The sequence below is a fragment of the Heteronotia binoei genome, chromosome 6 (genome assembly GCF_032191835.1).
Source record: "Heteronotia binoei isolate CCM8104 ecotype False Entrance Well chromosome 6, APGP_CSIRO_Hbin_v1, whole genome shotgun sequence".
Classification (NCBI taxonomy): Eukaryota; Metazoa; Chordata; class Lepidosauria; order Squamata; family Gekkonidae; genus Heteronotia; species Heteronotia binoei.
This window is the reverse complement of record NC_083228.1, coordinates 101152074-101174812: the sequence shown is the minus strand read 5'-3', so window position 1 is coordinate 101174812 and position 22739 is coordinate 101152074. Positions and strand designations below refer to the sequence as shown.

General features: G+C 40.5%; 1 protein-coding gene across 1 annotated transcript in view; it reads left to right on the top strand.

Annotated features, from left to right (window-relative positions):
* The first annotated feature begins 800 nt into the window (after positions 1–800).
* Positions 801–22739, top strand: part of COL4A4 (collagen type IV alpha 4 chain) — a 111914-nt gene continuing 89975 nt past the window's right edge. Inside the window, exons 1-3 of the mRNA XM_060242221.1 lie at positions 801–951; positions 1595–1637; positions 4918–4995. Of these exons, the coding sequence (XP_060098204.1) occupies positions 809–951; positions 1595–1637; positions 4918–4995 (264 nt within the window). The 5' untranslated portion in view covers positions 801–808. The remainder of the gene's footprint in view (positions 952–1594; positions 1638–4917; positions 4996–22739) is intronic.

Sequence of the window (22739 nt, the reverse complement as noted above, 5' to 3'; positions counted from 1 at the left end):
CCCCCCCTCAAGCACCAAGAATACAGAGCATCACTTGCCCCAGACAGAGAGTTAAAGTTTATACTAATAGTGGTGGCTGTTACTTGGTAGCTAGTGTGTATGTTGATTTTTGCCACTGACAGAAGGATTTGGCCTTGAGCTACCCAGCACACAGAGTAATTTTTCCCCTCTCACAACAGACTGAGCTATGACAGCAGGTGCAGTAACTTAATGAAATGTCATGGCGTTTTTGAAAGCTGATCCTGCTGTCTTGTCGGTGGGCATTTTATATTAACTGATCCAGGGAAAGAGGGTGTTACTTCCTGAAAACCAGCCTTGGAGACAAATTTGGAACAGTGCTGCAATTTAGGAATGGGTACTTTAGAAAGCTACCAATATTTTTACCCATTTCATTATTGAAGAAACAAGATTATCTAAACTGAAGAAAGGTTTTCAAAGAAAAAAGGATTACTTTTGAAATTAGTGCCACCCATTAAAATCCAATATATTTAAAATAGATTTCAAAAGTAACACTGAAAACTAATATACTTCATAGAAGTAAAAACAAGGCAGCAAAAGGAAGATACAGTACAACAGAGTGCAATCATGCTTCCTTAATAATATGCTTCCTCTTGAACTATTACATTATATTGCAGCTTTGTTGTATAGTGGTACACTTGAGGGTATTTTAACTGATAATTTGTTTTCACCTTTAATATAGAGAGCCAGTGAATATTTCCAGTCTTTCATGCCCAATGCAATTTTTAAGGTATGCATGTAAATTTAAGTTGCTTGTATACTTTCCTCATCAGCAGGTTCAAGTAGAAGAATGTGGAACATCACTGACAAGTCAGAATGTGCAGCCCAGCCAAGCCCTGTTGATAAAAAATTAAACAGCGAAGGCTTGAAATCAAATGAATTACTACGAACAGTGTCTATCAAATGGATTAAACTTACAAATGGTATTGCATGGTAGGTTTTGAATTACAGCTATATTTCTATTGAGCTCAGAAAAATACGTAAAGAAGCTACTTGCAATAGTCTCCATGTGGTATATGGTCTATGTTGTTGGATAAATGGTTGTAGGCATTAACACATATATTTTTAAAAATCCATAGCTTACTTCTGGGGCCTCTTCTTGAACTTTGGAGCTGGAGCCCTGGAACTCCTCCTCCTGATCTGGTCCTGATGGCACTAGGGTTGCTAACTTTGAATTAGAAAATCCATGGAAACGTGGTGGCAGGGCTTGGGGGGAAAGGAGGGACCTAAGCAAGGCATGATGACACAAAGCCCACCCTACAAATTTCTATTTTCTCCAGGAGAGCTGACTTCTGTATGAAAATCAGTTGTAATTTTAGAAGATCTCTAAACTACACCTGGAGGTTGGCAACCCAAACTGGCAACACTGAACAAGGGAAATTCTGTTTACATATAAACATGACTGGTCTTACAATCTGTGCCACTGGAAGAAGTTTCATACTATGCTTTCTTTTATTGGTGATCCTCTTTTAGCCTGGGAATGCACAAGAAGTTGAAAACAGACTTTTTAATTTACTTTTTAGATTTCTTTATTTTCTGATAATAATCAATTAATCTGCATTTTCCTATCTACCAGGTGGCTAGTAATAATACTTACTTCACTGAAACCAGTTTATGGGGTAAGTGATTTGAATGCAGAGGTTCCCCGCTGCAGTTATCTCACAGTTTCTGTCTCTTGCAGCTATGTGTGTCAATTTTTACAAATAAATATTTTAAAAGAATATTGAGAATGCTGACATTTGTGTTTAGATTTACATCAGCAAACTAACCAAATAACAAAACTGTGTTAATTATTTTATGTCTCTTTTCAGGATATTAACCTTGCAAAAATACTCTGAAATTCCATTAAACTGCACTTGGCCAAAAGGCTGAGAAGAGATGAAACACAGGGCTGTTGGCCTTGGTAAATCTACTAGAATAATTAGTCAATTAAAGCTATAATTACAAGTTAACAATACATACTGATTAATCAGCTGAATGATTAGCCTTGTGGAGCAGACTTTTGTTTATAGTCTGTTCTAAACACTGAATCCCAGCCTATGAAATGGTGTGCCATCTTCTGGTATTAACATGCTTTGCATAATTCTAAAGTTTAGAAAATACCAGCTGATAGGGATAACATGGCACTGTTGGTTTCAAGTGTCTTAACGTCCCTCAGTAAAAATTGAAAAGAATGCCAGTACATTGCCTGCTTCACCAAGTGGATAAAAGTAACATGATACTTCATATTTCTTTCATCCACTAATTGCCAAAACTTCTACTTTCAGGAAATACTTTCACATTGATTGAGTTGTATATTGCTGAGGATTTTGGGTCCCTTTATGGGTCCTGTATATAAAACATACCACTCTTCATACTAGAGAATTAGGCGTACTCAAGCACAAGTACATGAAAGCCTGTGGATGCCTTCTGTTCCTTTCTTGTTGCCTTCCCTGTTGCTCATATATTCCCTCTGTCCTTTCATTTCCAGAGATAATCATAATCATACAAGCTGTGCTATTTTCACTAATCATGTTTAGCTCCAGACTACAATATGCACCCAAGATTAGAAGTAGGCGATATTTACTATCTACACATGGCAACTAGAACCCTAGTAGCACAGCAGTGGAATATAAAGGTGCTTCTGTTGAAGTTAAAAAGCTTGTCATATGTAAAATGAACATACAGCATAGGATTTTATGAAAACAAGATAATAGAGACTAATCCTATTTGATTATTTTTTTTACAAAACTAGGTTAGAAATTATTTATGGTATTAAATAAGGATAACTACAGCAACAAGTAGATATTTAAAATATATATTATTAATCTGTGTTTTGACTGTTTTAACATTTTAATCTTTAAGTCAAGGTTAGACTCTGTGAAATAAATATTTTTCCTGGAAAGAAACATAGTTTTGTTAGAAAAATAAATGAATTGTTTTGGCATTGCCGCAGATGCATGCTTTCAATAACAAGCAAAATACAGATACAAAGTACAGTACAAATATATTTGCATGGGAAACCTGCTGCAAGATATGAAGAAAGCCAGAGGATTCAATTTTTTTGTGCTGAAGGTCAAGGATAAAAAATATTTTAAAATATTTCAGATAACACAAAAATGGTGTATTAGTTCATTTTATCAAAGTACTCTGAGCAGATTCCCCATGAAAAACTAAAATATAAATCTTGTACTAGAGAAACATCAATATAAGGATGAAAAATTCAAATTAAAACAACAGAACGTATTTCTTCAATAATCATGCATTGCAGTGGTTTATATAGGTTGTTGCTTTGTTAGATGTATTACTTCTTTGCAAAGTAGCCTTGTACATAAATAACATAATCTGCCTATAGAACAGGGAGATAGTGGTATCAAACTGTATAGAAAGTTATTTATGAGGACTGATATTGAAACATCAGTGAAAGATGACTCCATCTTTACAGTGTCACTTATGTTGCACAGCAATGATTGCATATGATGTTTGAAACTGTCACTATCCTGGCTTCCTTGCTTGTTAATTCATCATCAGTGTCATACATAAGTTAAACCAAAGATTCATGTAGCTAGGATCCTGTGTCACACAGTGATTGGAGATAATGGCAGCTGCCCTTCCTAGTATTGTGTGTGTGTATTAAGTGCAGTTAAGTTGTTTCTGACTTTCTGTGACCCCCTAAATTAATGACTTCTAAATGACCTTGTTCTGCTTGTTCTGCCATGGCTTCCTTGACTGAGTCAATCCATCTCATGTTGGGTCTTCCTCTTTTTCTGCTGCCTTCAAGTTTTCCTAGCTTTATTGTCTTTTCCAGTGAGTCTTTTCTTATCATAATGTGACCAAATATCATAGTCTCTTTGTGTGGGGTGTTGGCATACAGAGATTCCACAATCATGGTGGCCAAAATATTATTTTCTGGAAGGCTATTCAAAGATTGTATTTTCCTCCAGAAATCTGTGGTATTGCGCACATAACTTAGGGGCATTAATGGCACAGGGTCTTAGAATACAGTTCATGTATCAAGATACCCCCAACATGAGAGTGCCTATGCCTGAGATAATGAGGCATGCTGGGTTGCCAGGTTTGTGTAATTTTGGTAGAAGGTAAAAGGTACCTGGATGAGGTTCCTGTAGTGTGTCTGAAATTATTTTTCCTGTATGTGTAGGGATAATTCTTTCATGCTCTTGTTTAGTTCTTTTTTGTATTCCTGTGTGGGATCTGAGGATATGCTTAAGTAACCAATGCAAATTTACAATATGATCTCTAGTGCTTCTTCTTTTTCTGAATCCAGCTTGAACATCTGACATTTCTCATTCCATATATGGTAACAGTCTTTGTTGTAACATTTTGAACATCATTTTATTCACATGAGAAAATAATTCAGTGGTCTGATAGTTGCTGGAGTCTTTGACATCTCCTTTTTTCAGAAATGGAATATAAATTGAGCATTTCCAGTCTATGGGCCATTGGTTTGTTTTCCATATTTGTTGGCATATTCTTGTTAAGATTTCTGTGGCTTAGAATAGCAATATTGATATTCCATCTACTCCTGGTAATTTGTTTCATCGTAGGGCTTTCAAAGTAATAGAATAATAGGGCTTTTGAAATGATTTACAATTGCCTTCTACTGCCCAGTACTAACTAGAGCTAGCTTAAGTGGCACTGCCATTGTCATCTTCTACTACTGCTGCTGCCATAAAAAAATACCCTTTTATATAATGAAACTAGCTTTTTGATGTTATTTCTTTCCAGGATATCGTGGGTTTTTTTTTTTTTTTTTTACAAATGAAGTTATTCATAGCTTTAATCTATTCATAGCTTTAATCATAGCTTCGACCAATGAAACAAGAGTCAACTGGACTGGGATCAACAGATTTTGGGAAAGTAACAGTTTAAATGAAGAAACTAATTTCTGGCTCTTTTCAGGGTGGATATGCAAATATGGGACCTTGTGGTGGACAAGATTGCTTGGTTTGTCGATGCTTTCCTGAAAAAGGTTCTAGAGTAAGTATTTCATTTCCCCGTGGAAGGGGGAGGGGAAAATGTGCTTGGTGAGCAGGGAACATTACTTCCATGAAAACTGTAGTTGAGATCAAATCCTATTTTTAAAGATGTATTCTAAAACACACTAGTGTATTGAAAAGTTTATCTGGTTTCAGTAGGATTCACAGGTAAGCATTGAAAAGATTGTAATTTGGAACACCTTTCTCATGTGTTAGAGTCCAGGTAGCCTTTTGGTTTACTGAGAGGTTGCAGGTGACACAAATCCAAGGGAGATGGCTAGAATGAGAATAGAGGAAGATTCAGGGTGAATGTGGTAAGAGAGGCTAAAAGTTCATTTTAAAGAGTATTTGGTGGTTATGGCAGCAAAGAAACAGTACTTTTCTACAACCATTGCATCTTCACAGTGTAGGGCAGCAGAGCTGTTCTGGGTGGTCAGAACCTGTTGGAATCTGGCCTGCAGGAAGGATTGGACTGCTTGGTGGCCTCCTTTGACTGTTTTGCTCAACTCTTCTCAGATAAAATCTCTTGAAATAGGCTGTTGCATGCCCATTATAAAAGAAGTCTGCCCTGGAACCACAAGATACCAGTGACTATCAACTATAAGATGTTGTATTTGTGAGCAAGGTGATTGAATGGGTGGTGACTGGACAGCTTCAAGTATTTCTGGACAAAGCAAAAAAAAATCCTTTCCAATCAGGTTTCACGCCTAGTTATGGGACTGAAACAGCCTTGGTTGCTCTAGTGGATGGCATGCAATGGAATATGGACAGAGAGAGTGAGACTGTGTCTTAGTGGCTTTCATTACCATAGTATCCTTCTGGATTGCTTTTTTAGGCTGAGACTGTGATTCTGGTCCTACCTGGAGGACCAGGAGGTGGTGCTGGGGACTACTGCTCAGCACCTTGACCTACAGTCCTTCAAGACTCCATCTTTCATATAAATGTTGAAAAGCATATAGAAAACTGTTGGGTGAGGTCATCTAGAGATTTGGGCTGTGTTGTCACCTATATGCAGGCGACACTCTATGTTGCATACCTGGTTGATCCTAGATAGGGTGTAAAAACCTTGAACCAGTGCCTGGAAGGCAATTTCAAATTGGATGCTGTCTAATAAATTGAAATTTAACCCATTCTGAGTGGGTTTGCATTGCCCTTGAAGGAACATGTGTAGGTTGGGGGTGCTCTTGGACGCAGGCCTTCTGCTGAATAAGCAATGGCAGCTGTGACCAGGAGTGCCTTTTACCACCTTTGGCAGTTTGGTCAGCTGCAATCTTTCCTAGGTAAGCAAAGATCTGGCCACTGTGGTATATGCCCTGGTTACATCAAGATTAGATGACTGCAATACACTGTTCTGAGTCTGTCTTTGAAAAGTGTTTGGCAACCAGGACCCTGACTGGAATGGATCATAGGGACCATTTCACTCCAGTATTGGCCCATCTACATTGGGGCCCATTCTGTTTCTGGGTGCAAATGAAGGTGCTGGTGTTGACCTTTAATCCCACAAGTTTTGGGACCAGCAGACCTGAAGGACTGCCTACCTATCCAACCACTATGGTGCTCCTGCCTTCTGAGAATTAGGTAGATGGCAATCCTGGAGGGGGCCTTCTCAGTCATGGCATTGAACGTCTGGATGCCTCTCCACCAAAGAGTCTCTCCTTTCCCCTTCTGTTACCATCTTCCGAAAACAGGGGAAGAGTTTTTAAAAATTTCATATGGCATTTCCTCAGGTACCCCTCTTTCTGCCCTGTTTTATATTATTTTTATGTATGTGTATTTTGTTATATGTATATTTTAGCTTGATTTTAATTATGTGTTGTGTTAGATTTAATGACTTTTAAGATGTGTTTTATTACTCAAGACATCTATGATTGCAAGCATATGCCTAGTATTATGTCTGACATGATGATGGATATTCTTTTTTGTCCAGTGTTAAGTGACTGATGTTACTAAAAAAACACAACCCAATAGTTTAAGTTGTTCTAAAGAGTAGCTGCTTGAAACTCCAAAGAGCTGTATGTGTTTTTTTAAACTTCAGATTCATTTTCAAAACTTAGTGAACTTTTATAAATTGGTAAAATAAATATGCTGCAATGCACCAGAAATACATGGCTAATAGAATCATAGAGTTTGAAGGTACTTCCAAGATCGTCTAGTCCAACCCCCTGCACAATGCAGGAATTTCACAAATACCTCCCCCCCACACACACATACATCCCCAGTGACCCCTGCTTCATGCCTAGAAGATGGCAAAAACCTCCAGGATCCCTTGCCAAACTGGCCTGGAGAAAAATCGCAGACTGACCTCAAAGTGTCAATCAGCATTTCCCTAAGCATATAAGAAAGAGCTGAGGAAAAGGGCCACAAGAACTAAGCACTGATGCAACCCTTCCTACTTTTTAAAAGTCTTGAGTTCAGTGACACCTTTAAGAGCAACAAAGTTTAATTCTGGGTATAAACTTTGTTGATATTAAAAGTGCCGCTGGACTCCAACTTTGTTCTATTGTTTCAGACCCACATTGCTACCCACCTGAATCTCTTTTAAAAACAGAGTTACTCTGTCTTGTCATTTCAGGCTGGCTTGTGAAAGACAATTTGTTTTGGTATTGTCCCCTGGCAGAGTCCTTATTTTGAGATCTCTGATGCAGCATGGTTTCAAACGGCATAGGAAGCATGTATGTGAAAGTTATATGTCAGTGCAATGTACATCAAAATAGAACAGGTGATGTCAATAGGGTCTGCTTGCATAGGGCTGTAAGTGCTGGCTTGGGACATTTCTTGAAACTGGCTGGTGGTGCCTGGAGAGGGCAGAGGTTGGGGAGGAGAAGGAGCTCAGCAAGGATAAAATGTCAAAAAACAGCTCTCCCAGCTCCTCCCTTTCTTGTAATGTCAAATGCCAGTTCCCCAGCTCTTCCCCTTCCTGTGATGTCACTTCTTTCCACCAAAATTCAAGATTTAAATCCTCCCCCCACTTATAACCTCTCCCACCCTATACCATTCATAGGCTTCTGAACACATGTATACAATATAGCATACTAACCCTGTGATTATAAATATTTGTGCTGGTATAACTGGCTGCTGTCCAGTTATGCTCCATTAAAAAAACAAAAACACCGTAAGATCTCAAATTCATTGCAGGTTTTTCTTGGTGGTGTTGACAGAGTAATTAACACAGTAATAGTACACAACCTGACAAAGTAATGGTGCACAATAAATAAAGGTTTGTTGAGTAACTACCATACTTGAAAGGAAAAACAGAGAGAGGTTCCTAACTACATCTCTAGCTGTGTATGAGAGGATAAGACTAAAGTGTGGAACTTCTAAGAAGGAGAAAATTGCCCTAAGAGTAGAAATCTGGAGAAGGAATGACACGTTACAAAAGAGAAGTGCTGTCTTCACTATCCTATTTAATTGTCTTCTTGCTGCTCCCTTCAGGGTGGTCTTCTCTTCTTATTTTACATCAGCCATTGCCTTTTCCAACAGTGATAAAGACTCATTGAAAGTTATCAGCCATCAGTGACCCTATTCTTCCCTCAGTGCCAGCCAACCTCTGGGCTTTAATGTCTTTACAAATTACAATCAGTGTATCTGTCTGCTGTACTATAGGGAGAAAAGGAAGTCTTATACCCAGAGCATCCATTCTCTGCAGCTACTTTAGGACTTCTGTTTATCCTAGATTTTATGGTATATAGTAATCCTTCCTCCAAAACTGCCATTTTCTTCAGGGGAGATCAGTCTAGAGATCATATGTACATAATTTGCCTTGAGGTTGGTTAGCTCCAAGTAATTTTGACAGTATTACATCCTTAAGCATTTTTCTGAATTGTAGTGTTTGACAGAATTTATATAAAGTCATTTTTCTGCATGTGTAGAGTTCAACACATTACCGCCGCCTTACCATCCCTGGTGGAGGCCGCGGCGGGCTGGGCGTTGGAGTACCCAAGGCTATTGGTCTTGGGTGACTTCAATGTCCACGCCGACGACGCGGCCTCCGACCGGGCGATGGATCTGGTGTCATCCATGGCGACACTAGGACTCTCCCAGGTTGTTACAACGCCCACTCATCAGGCGGGACACATGTTAGACCTGGTCTTCGCGGCGGGAGTACAAGTGAACGATATTGCAATAGAAGCAGTGCCATGGTCGGATCACTTTGCCCTCAAGGCTCGTGTGGATATGTCACCCCAAACCCGTTTGGGCGGAGAGCATATTTTGGCTCGCCCGCGGAGCCTGATGGACCCGGAACGGTTCCTGACGGCTCTACGGGATATCTGGCCCACTGGCGATTCCCTGGAGGCTCTGGTCGAGTCCTGGAACGATGGACTCTCCAGGGCTATCGAGGAGATCGCGCCTAGGCGTCCTCTGCGCCCCCGCCTCAAACCGTCTCCCTGGTTCAACCAGGAATTGCGGCAATTGAAGCGGGACCTCAGACGACTAGAGAGGCAATGGCGGCGTACTCGAGACGAAGCGACCCGAACATCTTATAGAGAGAGTTTGAAGACCTATGAGATGGCAATCAAATCCGCAAAGAAGACATACTTTGCGGCTAAGATTGCGTCCGCAACTTCGCGCCCGGCACAATTGTTCGAAATAATTCGAGACCTGACGACTCTGCCCCAGGGCAGACCAAATTCCGTTGAATTAGAGATAGGCTGTGAGGCTTTTGCGAACTATTTTGCGGACAAGATCGCGTCACTCCGCCACGACCTCCCTGTCAACTTTGAGACAGTTAACGCAACCGAGGCCCCGAGCATGTCTTCGAATTATATCCTGGACGGTTTCAGCCCCCTCAGCCTGGAGGAAGTCGACAGGATTCTCTCATCTGCCCGCCCAACAACTTGCAAATTGGACCCATGCCCTTCCTGGCTTATTAAATCTTGCCAGGGGGATCTCAGATATCCTATACGGGATATCATAAACAGATCCCTAACAGAAGGGCTTTTTCCGGCGCCCCTTAAAGAGGCCGTGGTCCGGCCCCTCTTAAAAAAACCATCTTTAGACCCGGCCCAATTGGCACACTATAGGCCAGTCTCAAACCTGCCCTTTCTGGGCAAACTTATTGAGAGGGCAGTGGCGAGGCAGCTATAGACTTTCCTGGAGGACGCTTCCATCCTTGACCCACTTCAGTCCAGCTTCCGCCCAGGTCACGGGACGGAGACGGTGTTGGTTGCCCTGGTGGATGACCTTCAACGGCATCTGGATCGGGGTGGCTCGGCAGTACTGATGTTGTTGGACCTATCGGCGGCGTTCGATACGGTCGACCATCGGCTGCTGACTTGCCGCCTTGCCGACGCGGGGATTCAGGGGTTGGCCTTGCAGTGGCTTTCCTCCTTCCTTGAAGGTCGGGGACAAAGGGTCGCGATTGGGGGGGGACTGTCCCAGAGGCGCTCACTTAACTGTGGGGTGCCCCAGGGAGCGGTTCTCTCCCCGATGTTGTTTAACATCTATATGCGACCTCTTGCCCAGATTGCCCGAAGGTATGGGCTGGGGTGTCACCAGTATGCTGATGACACCCAGCTCTATCTACTTATGGACGGCCGGCCGACCGGTCTGCACCCCAGAAAACCTGGATCGGGCACTACAGGCCGTGCCTGAGTGGCTCAGACTGAGTGGACTGACACTGAATCCTGCGAAGACAGAGGTCCTTTGTTTGGGCCGTCGGGGACCGGGAGGGGAAATCCCTCTGCCAGCTTTTGACGGTGTACCGCTGAGGCCAGCGGACAGGGTCAGGAGCCTGGGGGTGCTATTGGAGCCGTCCCTAAAGATGGAGGCTCAGATAGCGGCCACTGCCACGTCCGCGTTTTTTCATCTTAGACGGGCAAGGCAGTTGGCCCCCTTCCTGGCCCCCGACGACCTAGCAACAGTGATCCATGCCACGGTCACCTTGAGGTTGGATTACTGCAATGCCCTCTACATGGGGCTGCCCCTGTGCCGGACCCGGAAATTGCAGCTAGTGCAGAATGCCGCGGCCCGGCTGTTACTGGGCCTCCCAAGGTGGGGGCACATCCGGCCGGGCCTTCGGGCTCTGCACTGGCTTCCAATAATATACCGAGTCCGGTACAAGGTGCTGGTCATCACCTTTAAAGCCCTATATGGCCTGGGACCTGCCTACCTGAAGGACCGTCTCTCCCCACACGTTCCCCAGAGAGTACTGAGGTCTGGCACTCAAAATCTGCTCACCATCCCCGGGCCCAAGGAAGTGCGTCTCAAGGCAACTAGAGACAGGGCCTTTTCCACAATGGCCCCTATGTGGTGGAACCAGCTACCGGAAGAGGTGAGGGCCCTGCGGGACCTTGCTCAGTTCGCAGGGCCTGTAAGACAACCCTCTTCCGGTTAGCCTATGCCTGATTAGATAATGTAGCTACCAGATTTTTGTGTTTATACTGTATAGTTTAATGTTTAATTTTAAGGTTTTTAGGTTTTAATTGTCTGATTTTAGAGGTAATAACTTGCTCTGATTTTACTGTTTTATTGTTTTATTGTTGTTGTAAGCCGCCCTGAGCCACTTGTGGGAAGGGCGGGATAGAAGTCACCAAATAAATAAATAAAATAAAAAATTAGCTACTTAAATATCAACACAACTCTTTACATTGTATCTTTGAGGAAAAGAAATCATATAATACCAATAAAAATGGGAAGTATCATATGAGCATACTTAAATGAGTTGGAATTTAAATTTCTAAATATGCTGCCACTAAAATTATAAATTAAAATAAAATAAAATGGAAGCACATGAGTAAACAGTACTTTGAAGCTGGGTTGCCACTTGATATTAGCAGAGGGCATAAAATTGCTAACATGCCTAATTGAAGTGTTTTTGAACAAAAGGAAATTAAAAGTATCTTGTGTAGTAGGGCAAAAAAACTGGAAACAGCACAATTTTATACACTTAGGTACCATTTTTATACACTTATATTGTGTATTTTCAAAGGCAATTCAGACGCACTTCAGGTGATTGGAATATGCCATTCTCAACAGAAGAACATCCTTCTAAACCCTTTGACTTCAAGGGACTTGGAAGGTATGCCACTGTTTATGATGGCACAGTAAGAGTACACGGTAAGATGCATGGTAAGTGCAACTCTGTACTTACCCATACACATTTCCAGTCTAGTTCCTGTTTTTGAAGAGAAGCAAGTGCTACAATTTTGGTTTCATAGAACATTTGTAGTATGATATTGGGATATAGTGTTTCTTTAAGATTTTCATTGAAATTCACATGTTGCCAGGCCTACAGTGTTGTAGAGGGTGACTGAAATGGCCAATAGAGAAATGATCCAAGGAAAAATAATTGTTATATTTGATCCAGGATATTTTTTTTTGTGGGGGCACTTTACCATGATTGCTCATTTTCAGTTAGAATATTACCTGTTTGAGATTCATAATAGTGCGAGTTTTGGGGGCTTCCACCATTTCAGGACCATTATTTAAGGGTATGGGGCAGCTGTTGTTCAATATAATGGCACCAGATTCACACGGAATGTATTCTTCCCCCTAATCCCAAGCACCACTAAGTTTCAAGTGAATTGGACAACAGGAGTCAATGCTACAAGCCCCTGAGAAAGGTTCCCCCTGCCATCTTACTGGGCTGTGAAAAGAGAAATAAAAACAGCCCTACCCTCACAAAAGAGGGAGGAAAGGAGAATGAGGCAGCCAATCCTGTAACTCTGCTGTTATTCCCTAGGGGGAACCTTTTCAGGAGGTTGTAGTGGCTGTTTTTCAACCATATGAAGCCAAAATTACAGGATAGTGCTGCCTGTTCCATAAAGAATCCCCAAGTTTCAAATGAATCAGAACAAGCGGTCCATCTTCTTGCCCCCTGAACAAGGTGTCTCCAGCCATCCTACTTGCAGAGCTGTGCCCCACAAAGGAGGGAGGGAAGGGCAAGAAGCCAACCAGAATAAGAGCTCTGCCAAGCTCTTGCACTGGCTGGGAACTCTCCTTCCTCAGGTCACTGCCTGGGAAATTAGGAGAACCAAGAATAACAAGATGCCAGCTGCTCCTGCTGGAAAGCATCCAAACACACACACACAACCTACACAGATTTTTTTTTAAAGGTGGGGTGTAATGCATTAGAATGCCAGGTTTGTGTTATTATTCCAGAAAATTATGATAACAACCTGAGAAATTATTTTTGTGTGTATTTCCATCTTAGCAATTCCAGAATACACACCGCTAATGGCCAACATTTGTTCCATAAATCAGCTATAGCTCCCTTATGAATGGTCATACAGCAACCATTTATATAATCATAGAATTGGAAGAGACCTCCAGGTCTAGTCCAATCTCCTGCACAATGCAGGAAACTCACAAATACCTCCCCCCAAAGTTCTACCTAAGTTCACAGAATCAGCATTGCTGTCAGATGGCCATCTAGCCCCTGTTTAAAAACCTCCAGAGCTCACCACCTCCTGAGGAAGCCTTTCCACTGAGAAACTGCTCTGTCAGGAGGTTATTCCTAATGCTGAGCTAGAAACTCTTCTGATTTAATTTCAACTTGTTAGTTCTGGTCCAACCTCCTGGGACCATAGAAAACAACTCCACACCATCTTCTATATGACAGCCATTCAAATACTTGGAGATGGTAATCATATCACCTCTCAGTTGTCTCCACTCCAGGCTAAACATACCCAGCTCCTTCAGCCTTTCCTCATAGGACTTGGAATCCAGCCTTCCTCTGGACGAGTTCCAGGTTGTCTATATCCTTCTTAAATTGTGGTGTCCAACCAAATGGTATTTTTATGCTTTTAAATATTTCTGTAATGGTTCTATAAGGTGTGAATTTATTAAAAATCAGTTAAAACAATATAAGCAGAAAATCCCATTAAAACGTGTGACGGACTGCAGGCATATGCATGCTGATAGGCAGTGCATGTGAGTGACAGCTAGTGGAACTGCAAGTGAGTGACAGCTAATGGAACTCACTCTGAATGGAGAAATGTTTCTAACTGTCAAAAGAGGGAGGCAGTTAGACAGCTGGAGAAAGCAGTTACAGAATGGAAACAGTTGAAGAGTGACTGCAAAAGAGAGTGATGGTCTTTGTGATGCTCTCTAGTGTGTGACAAAAGACACAAAGCAGAGTCTGATTTACAACCCATGTGGAGTGGTTTTGAATAGTGGAAACTCTGGTGGGAGGCTGTTCCCAGGAGTTAAGAACAGTATCTGTATTTGTAAAATGAAGTATCACATCTTGAGAAGGAAGACAGTTTCCTGTATTAAGCTTAGTGTCCAAAGGGGGGGGGGGGAAGACTGGAAGTCTGGAAGATCAGGCTTTGGCAAAGTGTGGCAGTGAAAGGCCCTCAAAAAGTACCAAAGGTGCAGGTTATTTATCTTCAAAGGAAGATAGTTACGATCTCATCAGAGAAAGATGTCTAGTGGAGAGACGTTAGTCTTACAACCAAAGGGACCAAAGCAGAGAACAATTAAGACTGTGTGATTAGAATGTGAGAAAGTTAATTGAAAATCTAGAACAGTTATAAAAAGATAAACCTTTAAGATAGAGGATACCTTTAGTGAAAGCTAAATTAACTGAAGGGTAACATTGTACCTCAGACATAGTTCTGTGTTCAGTTTTAACTTTCTACCTACATCTTCTAAGTCCCCAAAACCTATGTAAATATCCCTTCCTTTCCATGCCAGTCTGTTTAAATAAACCAACATTTGTTTAAATCCTTCCCTATGCCTATCATGCCATTTCCTGAATGGTAAATTTTGATAATTGAAGCAACAGTAGGGTGATTGTTTTAGTAGAGTGCTTATTAAAGTAGCCACCACTGTCGCATGAAAATTGCATATATTAACAAGAGTGCTGAGGTGCATAGATCAGTCATTTCATGCCAAATCAACAAAATTCAGCTCATAAGGGTTGTGTCACAATTATGGATTTTGTTGAAATCCTACAGAATTACTATGCATGTTGAAATGGCAATAATACTGATATTAATACTAATAATAATTTCATCATCATCATTGGAGGCAGGTCTCTTATCTTCAGGTTGGCATCCTGCTGAAATTATTTTAAGTTCACATTTCCTATAAAATGTACTCATTCTGGTTTTCAGACTCTACTTGGACTTTTCTTACAGCATTTTGAAGATAAAAGTCTCTTTGAGCAATATATAATGTGGTATAGAAGAACTGTAGTAGTGGTTGATGGTCAAATATTTAGGACATATCTAAATTTCATGGAATTTCCACAAACTATCTCCTGTGTGCAAGTAGGTCTGGTAATAGATTTTGTTGAAGATTCACCTACTAGTGATCAGTTTACTAAGAAATTTCATGACAACATTTTCATGCACAGATGATGTTTCTGGCTGCTATATTTCTGAAAAATGACAAAATCCCTCATGGCCAAAAAGCACTTGTCTGGTAGTTTAGAGTGTTTAGCAACTTCAAAAAGAATGTTTTTATATTCTAATATGTTTTAAAATGATTTTAGTATATATCAACGTAGGTATAGTTTTATACATGTTGAATGGTATCTACAGCATATACATAATATTCTGTACACATTTATGTAATTTTGGGTCCCCACCACCTCCCAGCATTAGCAGGCCAGAGAGAACAATCTTTTTTTTTTTTTTTAATGTAAATCAATTTTATTATTTTTTACAATATACTGAGAAATATACCTCTATCAAACACCAAAAATAATCAGCCAATACATTACAAAATTTCCTCCCCCCACACCTCTAACAATCTTAAAGGGAAAACAATGATCCCAATATTGTACCACAGATTTCCCATGAGAAACCATTTGCTCTTCCACTGCTTATTGTGACATATGAACTAACATAACACACTGTAATCCTGTCTTTGGTCTCTTATTTCCAGAACTGCAATTAATGATTGCCATAATTATTCTGGCTCAGATGTCATGGTATGCAAATAGTAAAAGTTAAACCAGGAAGGAGAAGGACACATTAGCCAAAGGTGGAAGGAGAAGGAGGAGAGAAGATGGAACCCATAAACCATGGCAGGATCTAATAATAAAAAAATAATTTGATAATCATGCCCTGGTGAGGCTTCAGCTGGCAATGGGCTCTTTTTCTAGCAGGAGCTTCTCTGCATATTAGGCCATGCCCACTGATGTAGCCAATCCTTCAAGAGCTTAGAGGGCTCTTAGTACAGGGCCTACTTTAAGCTCCAGAAGGATTGGCTACATCATGGGGGCATGGCCTAATATGCAGAGGAGCTCCTGCTAGAAAAAGAGCCCATTTATATATGGTAAGATATATTCTTGGGTATGTTATTTAGCCTTCTGTACAGAATAATCTCATTTTTCACTTTCTTAAAACAGCAGTCACCAAATTACAGCAGTACTTAGAACTTGCAGTTGCTTCTTCAACTGATTTTATCACCATTGTATTGCTGTCTAGCCAGTGGGATTTTAACACTTTCGTAGGATTTAGAAACATTTACATGGTTGAACATTAGTTTCACTTAATAATTAATTAAAACCCTATAATATATCCTGCTGTGACCTCTGGAGTTTGATCCGATTCACTACTTCAGGCTTTGTGGATAAAGTTAAGTAGAATGTAAAAGCAAGCTCCCATTCATGATTTGACCCAATTTGGCTTCTGCTGAGAGATTATGTCACATGCTAAGAGCAAAGCCAGTAAGTATAACTGCTTGAATCCCAAAATGAATGGTCATCTTTTAATCTCCACGAATTAATGATTTGTTTGTTCCCAGTTTTTAAAATTGTGAGGTGTGTGTTTGGGGGGGGGGGGGAGAATCCAGCACAACAGAAGGTTTCATTTCAAATATATGATGATGATGTGTTGAACATTATCTGATATGCAATGTGAAACTGAACGTTAGATAGTATGTGGTTAATACTGCATCTCTAGATGACTGGATTAAGCAGCAACATTTTCATAATAAGTTATGTTGCTTTATATGTGGCCTCACCTCAAACATCCTCATTCTGCTATGTCTCTTTTTTTCTGTCTGAATATATATTGCTTGGTATTAAAAAACTGTAGAGGTAGTGCCTCATACATGTCCTGTAGGATTTGAAATAGCAGCTCATTGTGTTGAAATATTCATTCTTGTCTGAACACAACAAAGCAGCAAACCTCCTTTTTGCCATTCAGACATATTTCATCTGCTAAATTATGTTTCATTTGGTTTAGCATGCAGAAATAGTGACACCCTGTGGTGACTGGGAAAACTCCTACCTCTACCCACATGTGCACATAGCCCAAATAGCTACTGCACTGTAAAGTAGGGGAAGATTGAAATGGGACTGTGAATCAACCTTCAACCATCAGTTGATTTAGAAAGTTTTTGCAGTTGCATATGAAACTGCCTTTATGCATTTCATATGTGTGCACCAACAGTGTAAGAAGGGCTAAAAATAGTTTAAATAACACATGAATTTGTAAAGGAGTAGCTGCGTTACTCTATTGTAGCAAAATAAAATAAAAGTTCACTTCCACTTTCATTATTAATCAACAAATCAACTAAAACACTGATACCCCACTTTTCCCTTGTGGCTCAAAACGGCTTACAATTCCAAATCTAAAAATGTATGAAGTACTATACAATAAAACCCCAATTAACCCCCTCAGAGAAAATGCTTTCAGATTATTGTCAAAAAACAGCTATGTTTTTCAGTGTGTCAGTAACTGGCCTCTCAAATCTTTCTTTGGTTTTTAATTCATGTCCTGGACAATAGAACGAACCATTGTACCCATCCACCCCATTCGTAACATTCCCAATATTTTATTATTAATAGCATTTAATATATAATAGTATTTTAAATATATAATATTTAAACGTTTATGTTTTAATAATAATTTAATATTACCCCCCTTTTATATATTCTTGAGAATACTGAATTTTGTGAGTTACAGGGCTTTATTCAGACCAATTCCTAAACCTTTGGAACAAAAGACTAGAACAATCCCTGTGCTTCTCTGGACAGTAAAGTTTCATTTATATACTCTTTATATACTCTTTGAGAGTTTGCTTCCTAGCTGCTGTGAATGGAAAGAGTCTATTCTACACCTGCCACCAGCCATATGCTCTGTTGGATCTGGGAGCATCTCCAGGCAAGCATAGGGAATGTACAATCCCCTTACTCCCAGGATTTGGGAGTTTCTGGAGACTTAAAGATCAACTTTTTGGGGTGTGATTAGTGTAGTCCAGACTTCTCAAAAACAGAGAAACCTGTTTAATTACTGCGATACATGTAGTGTGTGATAAAATGTTCTTCTACATACAAATTTGGTCATGAAACTTATGAAAATTCTGCTCAGCTGTATTTATATTGTCTGACAAGTTTTCACAGGATCTTCCAATGTCCTTGCTTCAGCAGCTGATTGCAGAACTAGCTGTTCTGGAAGCAGAATAATATGCATTTCTAGCTGCTGCAAGGCAGATGCACAGCTTCCAGACATGCTTTTGTTAAGTCTTATATGATCATCAAGATGCTGTTGCCAAAAATAGCTAAAGAATAGCTAAATTTCAAAAATTTCAAAATGTGGGCACATTGTTGGCTTATATGTGATCCTCTTGAGCAAGTGTAGTCACAGACACAGCTACATGCAATTGTTTCATATCCAGGTCAAGAAGCCTAAGCTCCAGAATAGCACTGTCCCAAATACATCCTTACCAGTGCTCGCAAGACCAGCAAATAGGATTATTTAAGAACAATATATGGACTCACAATAATGGGTTTTGCTGGGTTAGAGACATTTATTTACTCAGATTGATGATAGTTTGTCAAGAAACTGCAATTCCATTTGAAGACTATTGTTTCATTAAAAATATTTCCAGTACAAATTTATTACAAAGCTCCAGTTTGAATTAAAACAACTAACAAAAAACTGCATTATGGAGAAGCAACATCATTTACATTTATCATTATATATTACTAGAATAGTCACAACACAAATTCCTTCGTTGAACCATGTTAGGGTTTTTTTTAAAAAATAAGAAATCATGTTTGAGTCAATAAGAACCACTGCTCTCATTTTCAAAGTAAGCTGTTTTGTTTGATACAGAGTCAACCTACAGCTGGTCCAATTCAGGATGTGCTAAAACAACCCTGGCTGGTCTAGTGAAAGTGATTGGGAGTTTGTGACCTAGACAATTAGTCAAGCCAGTGGAACTGATGAGCATCAGCTAACAGATGCCAGGCTTAACATTTTGTTTGTTTTAACTGAACAAATTTGTCATTTCCATGTTGAGAATGACTTTCTACACTGATTTTGTTTTAACAGCCGTCCTAATACTACAGCAGTTATATTAGATGGTCAAAGATAATGAATGTCATGGATGGTATCAACCTGATTTTAACAAACCTTCTACTCAGGGCCAGCCCTAGACTATCTGGCACCCTAGCTAAGACTAATTTCTGGCACACACACCCCCCCTGCACTGTTAACCAATTTTCAAAAACAGATGAATTGCAGGGAAAATGAAAAGCACAAAACTTGACATTGCTCCCTGACCAGGATAGCCCAGGCAAGCCTGATCTTGTCAGATCTCAGAAGCTGAGCAGCTTTGGTTACTGCTGATATTGTAAATTAAAAATTAGTCATTATACAGCTCATAAAGTCAGTTGTTGGTCTTAAAGGTGCCAGTGGACTCAAACTATGTTCCTTCATTAATAGTGATATTGTAAATTGAAATTTAGCTTTTATACAGCTCATTTTAAATCTTTCACTTACATTTTCACAGTGACCCCTACAGCAGCTCTGTAAGGAAGGTCAGTATTATTTTAGTTTCACATTGTGGACTGCCTGATCGACTGTCAAAAAATATTTTCAGAGAGTAGCCATGTTGGTCTGCAGTAGGATTCAAGTCCATTAACACCTGGACAAGATTTCCTTGGTATAAGTGTACAAGAGTCTCAAAAGCTCATACCATAAAAATCTTGTTGGTCAGCTGCTCTGAGAGAATTGATGAACAAGCATCTGCTTGGCAACCTTCTCTCATCTATTAGAAGCACACACATATTTGTAATGGCATTAAAACAGTCACCAGCATAGTCCTAAAGAGAAGAAAACTTTGAGTGAAATAAATGCTCCCTCTAAGCTATGGAGTCTTGTGAGCAAAAAATCTTTGTGAGCTACTGCATAAATTAATTTGCTCTGGGGCTATTTTTTCTAAGCTAAGACAAAAATATGTGAGTTGGAAGCTAAAAAACTGTGAGCTAGCTCACACTAACTCAAATTAGAGCAGGGGTGTCAAACTCATTTGTTATGAGGGCCAGATCTGACATAAATAAGACCTTGTCAGGCTGGCCATATTGGGCCAGGCCATATGTGTACCTATTTAAGATTAGATAGCAGAGATACAAACTTTATAAAGACACAAACACAATTAAATATCTTTAAAGAAATTAAAACATGCATAAAACATTAGCACTCATTGGTCTTAAAGGTGCTTTCTTTGTATTTCTCCAATGGGATCCAGGGAACTGGGCAAAAGAAGCTCTGGCTCTTTTCTGCCTTCCCAGGAAAGAGAAGGAAAAGAGGCTTGACTTGGTAGCCCTGTTGTGTGATTGTGGTAGCCTGGCAAAGCAAACTCTTTCTCCCTCCCTTCTTCCCCAAGGGAGGAGCCTCAGTCAATGGAGAAAATGGAGGTTTTGCTCTATAGCGCTTGTTCAATGGAGCAAGCCTTACAAAGCAAGCTGTGATGCAGAAGGAAGCAAGAGAGAGAGAGAAGGAAGCAGACGGCAGCCAGTTGATTGGGGGCCTGATAGGAGCCCTCCAGAGGCCTGATTTGGCCCCCAGGCCAGATGTTTGACACCTCTGAATTAGAGGGAACACTGAATGAAAGTATCCTAAACAAATACTTCTCCAAGTCTCTTTCTCACTGGAAAGGAAGAAGACTCCTGCAAACTCCCTCACTGCACTGTTGCAATTGTTTCAGTTTGGAAAATTATGTTCAACCTAAATCTGAGATGTGATTCTGCACAACTCCCCCCACCCATCCCACATAGAGGCACAGTAAAAAGCACACATCAAGAGACACAGTCTTTAGCATGTTCACTTACTCACTTCAACAGAATTCACTTGCTTGCTCGTACTGTTTATGACTGCAAGCTTAATCTAGAATGACTGGGTACAAATCTATTCCTTTTAAAAACATAAGAACATAAGAGAAGCCATGTTAGATCAGGCCAATGGCCCATCCAGTCCAACACTCTGTGTCACACAGTGGCAAAATTTTTATATATATACATATATATATACACACACACACACTCTGTGGCTAATAGCCACTGATGGACCTCTGCTCCATATTTTTATCTAAACCCCTCTTGAAGGTGGCTATGCTTGTGGCCACCACCACCTCCTGTGGCAGTGAATTCCACATGTTAATCACCCTTTGGGTGAAGAAGTTCTTCCTTTTATCCGTTTTAACCTGTCTGCTCAGCAATTTCATCGAATGCCCATGAGTTCTTGTATTGTGAGAAAGGGAAAAAAGTACTTCTTTCTCTACTTTCTCCATCCCATGCATTATCTTGTAAACCTCTATCATGTCACCCTGCAGTCGACGTTTCTCCAAGCTAAAGAGTTCCAACTTTTCTTCATAGAGAAAGTGTTCCAGCCCTTTAATCATTCTAGTTGCCCTTTTCTGGACTTTCTCTAATGCTATAATATCCTTTTTGAGGTGCGGCGACCAGAACTGCACACAGTACTCCAAATGAGACTGCACCATCGATTTATACAGGGGCATTATGATACTGGCTGATTTGTTTTCAATTCCCTTCCTAATAATTCCCAGCATGGTGTTGGCCTTTTTTATTGCAAACGCACACTGTCTTGACATTTTCAGTGAGTTATCTACCACGACCCCAAGATCTCTCTCTTGTCAGTCTCTGCCAGTTCACATCCCATCAACTTGTATTTGTAGCTGGGATTCTTGGCCCCAATGTGCATTACTTTGCACTTGGCCACATTGAACCGCATCTGCCACGTTGACGCCCACTCACCCAGCCTCAACAGATCCCTTTGGAGTTCCTCACAATCCTCTCTGGTTCTCACCACCCTGAACAATTTAGTGTCATCCGCAAACCTGGCCACTTCACTGCTCACTCCCAACTCTAAATCATTTATGAACAAGTTAAAGAGCATGGGACCCAGTACCGAGCCCTGCGGCACCCCACTGCTTACCATCCTCCACTGTGAAGACTGCCCATTTATACTCACGCTCTGCTTCCTATTACTCAGCCAGTTTTTGATCCACAAGAGGACCTGTCCTTTTACTCCATAACTCTCAAGCTTTCTAAGGAGCCTTTGATGAGGAACTTTATCAAAAGCTTTCTGGAAGTCAAGGTAAACTTTTCTTTGGCCTTGAGCAAGTCACCTGGGTTCTCAGTCTTAGTTCTCTACCTGTACAGTGGGAATGTTAGTGGACTACTTCACAGGGCCTTTAGGAGGACTAACAGAGGTTTGCAGGTTCTAATTCACATCTTTTCAACTAGCTTAGTTTTGGGGGGTCATGGTTCTGTGGGATTACATTTTGTCCTGTTTTAACCCCACAACATCTGCATCAAGCTTTTTGGTGGGTTAAATGCTTAGACTATATGGATTTGTGGCTGTTTCTTGCTGTGAATGCGAATGCTTGTTTAGGAGGGAAATGGAAGTTTTAGATCATAATTTATTCCACAACTACCATCAAGGTACAAACTTATTAAAGGAATCACACTTATGTAGAAGTGCTTATAAATCACCCCATATGGCAGACACTCTTAACACAATTTCCTCCCCCATCTTCTAT